Below are 9,557 nucleotides of genomic sequence, written 5' to 3'. Positions count from 1 at the left end.
TTCACCATATTGTACAAGCACTTTTTAATGCGGAATGTAAATTCATTTGTAATTGACCGACCATTACGTCAAAGTGTCGTCACGTGGAATTTCTTTAAGTATGTTTACATGGCAAGAAATAAACAAAAAAATCAAGACAAATACATGTGATCACAAAAAAAAACAATTGTCGAAAATGGCATCATAATCATGGAGCCCTTAGGAATGATTAGTTAAAAGTGATTGGAAATATAAACAGATTTGAGAAAAGTAATGACACATTTCTTCTTTTTTCCCTCTATTAAGGACCTTCTCAATATTGTTTGTTTTTGTCTTAAATTGTTTTAGAAGTCATTATAGAGACACAGTTATATATCCATTTATCATGACATGATATGTAGGTCAAAAATAAACTTCATAATATAATTTAGCAAATCTCTGACAAAGGTTTAAAAATAACTTCATTATAACATCCTATTTTTATTTTGAAATTCCTGAGGAATGATTAAACTTAAGTATTAATATATTTTAATGAAGTGTAAGTATATGCAAAAAGCCATGACGGTATAACTAGCCAGAAGAAATTTCCCAACTACTTACTTTTTTTAGATATATGTCTTCTGCATAGACATTGTTTTAAGTTGGAAAATAGTGAAACCTACGTATTGTGCTTTTGTGGGGTTTTTTCCCCCAAAGTTCCTTGAGAAGTCTAAGACCTATTTCGGTTTGATTTGAAGCCTTTATTTATTTCGATATTTCTTAAAATCTAAAGGCAACGTAGCAACAAATCAATGCGTACCTCTTCCATTTCGAACTTATTGATTGTTGTACATGGTGAAGGTACTGATTTCACATGTGTGTATACACGATATATTTTACAAAACGGCTTTGATCATGCTAGCTGCCGTAAAAACATGATTTCATCTTAAACGATCAATAAATACAGTTATAATTTTACAAACATCAAAAAGGTTGCTGAATCTATCACTGAATCAATAAAAATATATCGCCTGCATGAAATCGGCCCTTTGGTTACTTTGAATTTCCCGCACTTCAAAACATGACGTACAAGATTTCGGTACAAAAAAAGCGGAAGACGGGTAGCCAATCGCATCTTGTGATTAAAAGGCATTGTTGTTTCCATACTTTTGAATAGCACACTGAATTTATATTTGAGCACACGCACGAAATACATTGTGTTTACAACATAGGAGCTGCGTGAGATATTGCACTTCAGTTGTTTGTATCTATAAAATCACACAAAGCTTTCGTTGGGGGGAAAAGGCGGTTTGAGATTACAACGTATATTATTTTCTCTTGAATTAAAAAAGCTCGAGTTATTCTTGAGAAAAACAACCATCAATAAATGATATCTAGATAATGTCTCATCATTAAAAAAATGCAATTAGCCACTTAAAACCTAAAAGCTTGTAATGATAATGAAAATAACATGCAACAATAATATCACTTTAAATGCGAACGTTTAAAGCGTTGCATAATAATGTGCATTGTGGGTATAGTACTGGGAACTCAGCTCTGCTTTTTGTTTAAGAAACTCTCTTAAATTTATCCATTTTGAAATATAAATAAATGTACCATCAAATATTGTCTGTGAAGAATACAATATTGTGGATCAAAGCTTGTTTATTAAGTGTTGTTTAAGTCCATTATGCTGCTTTCATTTCCCTGTAGGGTTGGTTGTAGCACCGGTGTTAATCCTGTGTTAACCACGGAATAGGTCTTGTCCATTACATCCTATAAGTCCTAGATTTCTGTAACCTTTGTCGGCCATCGAGGTGTTAAGATTGTAGTGTTCAGGCGTAGCAGCGGTGTTGGGATAAATACTGGAAGTGCTTGTTACATCGTTTACACCCACTGAGATGTCAGAATAAGGTGTATACACCGGATTACCCGTCGCGAAGGCGAGAGAGTCATGGTGTGGAAACGATAGAGGGCGCTGCGAGAATTTATCGGCGCTCGATGTCAGGCAAGATGGCGGCGGTGGAGAGGTTTGCTGAAACTGGCAGCTCGGGGAGGAGGTTGGAGCAGTGGCTAATGATGGGTCGAACTGACGATGGAATTGATCAGGAGGCGAGCTGCAGTACCCGTCCGACGGGAGAAAGAGATGGTGGATTGAAGATGACCCGGCATTGGAGATACCAGTTGAAGTCATGCTCTCGCCAACTCTGTGATGCGACGATGTGTTCGACAAATCGTAACCATAGCTATCGGTCATGCTGTTCATTGGGACACCGGTGGACCAGGCACTGTAAGGTGAGGTCTGGTCATCTGGGAGAAGTGTCCGCGGATTCAATTGCATGGCACCTGCTACAAGGTTTGTGGTTGGCTGAGACAGACCACGTGACAGTGTTTGTGCGAAGGAGATGTTGTCCGGAACGAGACCCGTCCGTAGAATGTCCGCTAGAGCGTGGATGTAATTCTTTGCGAGCCGAAGCGTCTCGATTTTTGAAAGCTTTTGAGTAGAGGAATAACAAGGAACCACCTTCCTCAAACGATCAAGGGCATCGTTTAGTCCATGCATACGATTGCGCTCTCTCGTGTTCGCTTTCAATCTCCTCATCTTAAATTTTTGAACCCTTGCTTTCGTCATCTTCTTCTTCTTTGGCCCTCGCTTCTTGGGTGGCGGCTTTTCGCCGTTTTCTCCGACAGTTGCTTTTGCATTTTTCCTTCCTTTCTTCCCGCCTTTGGTCGTCTGGATTGTTTGTGGTTTTTCTTCGAGGGCGCCCTCAATGTCAGCTTCGTCGCCGCTTTCCGTATCCGGTGTGAACTCGAGCATGACGTCATCTAGTTCCTGGATGGTGGGACCCATTGCGTGTGGCTCTTTCTTTATGACGTTCCCTGTTGTTCTCAGGTTGTTAAGGTTTGTCTCTGAAAAATAACGGAAGAATGTGTAAAAAAAACCCATTAATAATTGTAAAATAATGCAAATTATGCAGCTTACTGACGCATGGATCTTACTGGTTATAAAAATTGCCATCATTTTTCTTTCAACTTGAAGTTCAAATACAATATATTTAACATTAAATGTTGTGATTTATCATGATCATGATGATATGGATGCAGATTCCGTTGAGGTCTTTTAAAGACCGGGTAGATGGCATGCCTCATTTCACAAAATCGAGTTAAAATGATAACGGATTATAAACTTATGTAGCCCTTCTTAATTCCTTGATGTGTTTTTCAGATCGTTTTAAATGACGCACTGAAACTCCCTCCATTACATGTATCTAATCTTCCAGAGACAATTTAGGACTACCATCACTGTGTTACTAGCTTAATTTTGTTATGTTTAGTCAATTATTTTCCAACATAAGGGGTTTCAATGAACCTCATCTTCACATTGCATGCAAAAGTTTTCTATCGCAGTCCAAGTATAAACGTGATGCCATTTTTTTTACTACTTTCCTGTTGTCTCTAATTTATGCACAAAATGGCAACGTTGGGTTCATTATTAATTTCATGTCTACACATGCTATAAGATAAAGTAATTCCGGAGTCATTCTTCGGAAATGACAAGGAGGATCATTTATGGCGCACGCTAAAGAAAACCCCTAAAATCTGTGACATATCTTGCGGCATTAGTGGCATTGTGTGCCAACTGTCCACATTTCTCTTGAATCTATATACCTTAGGACAAATCAAGATGAAAACATGGTATTAAATAGAGAACGATTCATTTCATGGCCTTTGGCTTGGAGACAAATTGCACTAAAACCTTTCTACCAAATATCGGGGGTAGCAAACACTTCACACTCTCGCATAATTACGCTATCTGCCATACCAGGCCTATGCGGAGCGAGCGAGCAAGCTCCACAGTGCCAGCGCGCGCGAAAGAAAATGCCTTGCTCCCGCCAACTCAAACACGAAAGGAGCGAGCGGGAAAACCTCCACGCCATATGTTCACATTTTTGTACTTAATTACATGGCGAAATGGTCCGCATTTTAGCGCGGTTTTAGCGATTCCATTATGCGAGGGTATTTCCAGGCAGGCATCAAGAAATTCTAAATCCACACCACTTATCTCTTTCGATCCACTTAAGCGAATTATAATCGTAGTTATGAACTTGGTGTATAAGCGTCTATTATTTGCGCTTTTTGACTTCTAATTCGTTTCTCTCACATTGGTAAATTGATAAAAGAGCAGCATGGTATAATAAGTTTGTTGTCCCTCGTGATCGACAATTTTTCCCTCAGAATTAAAAAAAAATCGTTAATTTTTACTATTCTTTCATGTTTCTTTCTTTGCCTATGAATATAATGCATTTCTTTTTTTTTAGACTTAAGATTATTTTCAAGGGTAAATCAACATATAGGAATTTGAGCATTATAAAGATGTTTAAAGTAGTATGAAGAAAAAAAAACGGAATGTGTCATGGATTAATTGGGATATTATGATTATCCATGAGGAATACCACATCATAAGACCCTACCTCGAAGCACGTTTAATTGTAAGAGTGATCCTTAAAAATAAATTTAAAAAAAAATCTTAATACAAAGCAAAATGAATAAAATACATCATAAAGATGGCAACTATTTTCCGAGGATGTAAAATCATCTTACGATGTTCATTCACGTGTTCTTTTGTATTCGATATCCAAAACTAAAATTAGATTAAACAATTTTGTTTGTATTGCATTTCAATTAGAGTAATTGAAACCTGATTTGTCGTCTCTCAAATTTGCCCTTCCCCCACCCCATTCTACCTCACACTCTCTCGACTGATTGTCAAGTGTGTGTCATCTGGAGATACAATAACACTGGTGATAGTATAGGGCATCATATAGCACATTAAAAACCATGCAGTTGCAGAAGCCAAATTCAAAGATCTATGTAAAATCCATCAACATAATCAATAGTGAAGACGAAAAGTCGAGAAATTTGAGGGCTTACGTTTTCGTTCACGATTGTTACTTTTAGTTAATGCATTTACAGTGTATTGTGTTCTTTTGAAATGTGTTAATTCTGAATAATGATGAATCATTAATTATCATGGTTCTATGGCATCTATTTTCACAATGCAAATTTTCACAGAATGAATATTCACTCTCTTTCTCTCTCTGATCTAATCCACGAATTTATCTTAAATTCATTTTGTCATCTCTCTCACTTTATCTTTTTATTCATTAATGTTTAAACTTTATACTGAAATATGTATATCACTTGCACTGTATCACATTCTAGTTACACTAGACAGTTGATCTGAAATTGACATTGTTCAAAATTATCCCTGGCATATCTCACACTACTTAAAACACTATCCGAAACAAAAGTTGATAGGTGTTTTTCCCGCGGTTTCCGAGTTTCCTTCACAAAGTTTTAACACCTTGGATTTGCCTAAAGATTAAAAGGAATGGAACGAGGACGAGGAACAAAAGAGCCCGGGCATTCATTTTATTCAAGATGAGATCGTGTGTAAGTCACTCTGTCTCGTCAATCAACAAAACCCAGTCATCCGTGAGAATGACTAACGCAGACGACTCAAACGATATCATCAAAGTATCGTCACAACTTGGTGGTTTCGCGCCCAAAATTCATCATTAAGCGAGAACGCGCGAGATAATTTCCATACAACGTATACAAATTTGTGGATTTAGTTTACTCTATTGTGAGTCCATTGAATACCTTTTTCTTTCTTCTCCATTGACATTAACTCTACTGATACTCTAAAAAGATTAAATTCACACACTGTGATTGAATACTTCTTAAAGAAATAAGACATGCTAATTTCTAGAAATAAACTAGTACAATATTGTTAGTCATAATCATAAACGATATCAAGTACAAAATTATTTCGTTACCGTAGGCGCATCAAAGCCAATAAATTTTATAATTACTTTTTGCAAGAAAATTACTATTATTAAATCAGAATATTATTTTCAAGATAGTCATCGTTGAGTTTGCATGGTTTAAGATATCTTTCATAATGAATGTTTAGTTTATTAATGCATTCTGTATAAAAACAAAAATGAGGAACCTAGTGGACCTTAACCTAAAAGGGTTAAAGTCAAACATTAGATTTATGGCTAATTCTAACAGACTTGAAATGTATACTCTTCAAAGAGTGAGCTTTTAATTTTACTCTTTTTTGTTCTTATCAACTTGATAGATTGATAATCTACGAATTTGACAGCAAAATTTATAAGATAATGTACATGAAGTAACTACCATAAGTTGAATTATTCATAATGGTGATGGTCTAATACTCATCCATAGGTTAAAGAAAGAAACGGGACAGAGAGTGGGTAGTGGATTCGAAAAGGGATTGGGAGCTGAACGGAGGCTCAGGTGGCTAAGTGAGGGGGCGAGGAAGAGACCAGTCTCAAAGCTTAACTTTCTTACCCCTTCATCGCTGTATTGTTATGCCATATCAGACGAGTTTGCCTCGGGGCGAGTCTGACAACCTCTCGCTGCACGTATGTCATATTATGCTCAGTAATGCCCCCTTTTAAGTGTATTTTCCGACGACATCTCTTTACTGATCCGCATGATCCATTTTCGATTTCATTTACAAAAGTTGCTCATTTCAAAAAACAAAATCGTTTATTACATTCAGTGATAAAATACGAGATAAAAGTTATTCCCGTTCACTATCATGGTTCATGACGATTGTCATTTTTGAAATGGTTGAACGGGTTTAACTGTTTCAATTCTGGTAAAATCTTTGTATTAATTTTGTAATTGAAATTATTATTCAGACTATTAATGCATAGCCTATCATGTGAAAATTTCCGAAATACCCTTTACAAGTCAGTCATGTTTGCGATGGGTTTTGCTGCGTCTAGTTAACGTTACACATTAACTTGCATAATTTTACGAGAATGGTAATTTTAAAATCTGTCGATATTGTATTTAATGCCTTATGGAACTAATGGAGGGTTCTCCGTATGTCGTTTGGGGGACTTAATAGCCAGTTCATGGAATGGTTTTTCCCTCTAACACCAAGGTGGGAGGCTGAAGAACGATTAGCACTCATTACATCCAACTCCCCGGTGACTTTGGTGTAAAAACGCGCAAAACGCTGCCAGCCAAAGTCATTTCGCTCTTTTCTTCACGCACACACGCGCGAACACACCGAGGACGCCGAGCCTTCAACTTCATCAGGGTTCGGGCCTGGCACCGCGGTACCGCCGTCTCTCGTGGGATTACGCGGTCCTCGCTAACTCATGCATGATTTAGTGAGAATCCCGTATCCGATTCGTCATGTAAGTAAACGCAAATGATCTTCATCAGAAAGCTACAAATGGAGCCTATTGTGTTTACAACACATTGTATTACTCAACGACGGTGGAGGCGTTAAAGCAAGCAGAGAGGGGGATGGGGACTGAAGAGGAAGAGGGGGCTCCATGAATAAAGAGATAGGATGGGATAATGGGAGAGGGTGTAGGTGTGAACTGAGGTTTAAAGGAAATAAACGTGGCGTTGCGACGAAAAATAACTACTCAATGAAAATAGCTTTTAGAAGAGACAAAGGCGGAAGGAGATCGTGGAAAATTAAGCGGAATGCTAAAAAACATAGAGGAGGTATTTTGGGATGATTTATTATGGAGGGGAAATTGTTTCCATGCTTACAGAGGACTGATGATTGGGAAACGCGGAAAATGGAGAATAAAATGCATAAGGTCGAGGAGTGTGGAATAAATAGAAAGAGTAAGAAAAGGAATATAAAATCACCAAAACGCATAATCTGGAGAAGAATAAATAAGAAAGCGACAAGATGGCAGAACTGGGAGATGATCAGACAGAGATAGGGGAAGAGAGAGAGGGGAAAAAAGAGAGATTCGCTTGATACCAGCAAAAAGCTGTCCTGCTCCGAGTTCCTGTGAGAGTTACCACAATCAGAAACAGAAACACATATTGGAAATATCTAAGTTAGATGTAGACATGTCGATGATAGCTGTAAACGTTAACTTAAATATTTCAAACGTATCAAAAAGAATATGTGCGAATGCTCATATCCTACTAGCAAAAATTCAAACCCCAATGAATGCGTGGAAGCGAATTCTCAATCTCGTCGTTTAAATGCTTTGGGGAAGTTGATTTGGTTTTGAATGGAAAAATGTATTTGACTTTTTGGAGCAATATCCGAGGTCACTGATCGTTTGATCGGGGGTATCAGTGACTAATGAAGGAGCTCTACTATGAGTTAGATACACACTTTTTAATCCGTAATCACTCTTGTAAAAATAAAAAATAAAAACCTGATATATAGTGAACTTTCCACACTCACTATTAAAGACACGCCTAAGCCATAAATAAAATTTCAGAAAAATTGTTATACCATTATAGAGAAATAAATATCTCATTACACGTAGATAAGAACCTCATTATAAAGAAATGAACAATATTTTACGATAAAAAAAATCGTGGGAACAACGATGATAAATCCTGAAGCTTTTATTTTTAATAAGACTGGAGTGTCAAGAAAGGGAATCATCCTCTGTGTGGCCCTCTTCTGATAGAGTAAATATTGTTGGTGACGTATGATAAGAGGATTTGTCATTCACTGATTACATTAGCCAAAATTGGTTATAAGAAATCGCCTTTTCTGGAGACGTTTCAAAATCGAGGCGCTATAATTTACGGTTTAATAACTCACTCTGGGAGTGAAGTAGACAAACACTCGGCTTGGAAACGAAGATATCTTCATTGGAGAGGAGGCAATCCATTGTTTTGAGTGGGGATACTTACAAAAGTGCGCCTTTTTTTATCTCCTTCGTTCCGACCCTGTCTTATTACGGCCTCAGTCAAGCACACTGCGTCACTCATGATCGCGGAGCGCCACTGCAATTGCTCGCAAAAATAATGCAGTCGCTCTCATCGTCAACTGTGACATAATTATACACCATCAATGCATAGATCTCTCATTATTTTGTTTTGCAGTGTCGCAGAAAGCGTGTCAGTTTGAAAGACGTGCTAGTAAGAAGGTGGTTCTTTATAATTCTTGAAGGTGACGTTTGGCGATTAATAGGGTTGATCTTGGCGACTACTGACTTCCCGATACTTAATACTCAAGTACACCCCATCTTCAAGTGTCCTCTGTATAAACGGCGAGGTTATATATATTTTAACTGAGAAATCTAATTGATTAAATATCTTGATACGTCAGGAATATTATTTTTTGTACTTTCACTATAAACCAAAAACTCATATAACTTCAGGTAGGATGGTAATTTACTGTTTACAAACAAAATAGGTCTTAACAATAATTAACAAGCTCACGTAAAACTGTGAGTAGGTCTACGTCTCACTTTTAATAGTCCTTACTTTTGACAGGAGTAATATACATTCGAAATGCACATTTTGCAAATAAGTCCCATTTTCACTCGAAAAGCAAAGAAGTTAAATCCCTTTCTTATTTGCTGTGCCCCCCCCCCCCTGGTTCCGCCAGTGTCCGCGATGAAAATGAAGAATAATTGTAAACTTGGGGAGTATTAAAGCATATTTTAAGCATATTGTCAGTGATTTTCACGAATTTGCTCTGATTCAAACTAATGCAAGAATTTAGTAGCTCATAAAAAACAGTCGGTGAAAATAAATTGATGTATATTTCATATATT

The 9,557-nt window shown here is 37.2% G+C and overlaps 1 protein-coding gene across 1 annotated transcript; it reads right to left on the bottom strand.

Moving 5' to 3' along the window:
• On the bottom strand, window positions 1-4,628 carry LOC129274702 (neurogenic differentiation factor 1-like). Its single transcript, XM_064108770.1, has one exon. The coding sequence runs from the start codon at window positions 2,978-2,980 to the stop codon at window positions 1,703-1,705; it is 1,278 nt and encodes a 425-aa protein (XP_063964840.1). The 5' UTR covers window positions 2,981-4,628; the 3' UTR covers window positions 1-1,702.
• Between the last annotated feature and the right edge of the window lie 4,929 nt (window positions 4,629-9,557).

This window comes from Lytechinus pictus, chromosome 13 (assembly GCF_037042905.1).
Source record: "Lytechinus pictus isolate F3 Inbred chromosome 13, Lp3.0, whole genome shotgun sequence".
Taxonomy (NCBI): Eukaryota; Metazoa; Echinodermata; class Echinoidea; order Temnopleuroida; family Toxopneustidae; genus Lytechinus; species Lytechinus pictus.
This window is presented reverse-complemented; position numbering and strand designations above follow the sequence as displayed.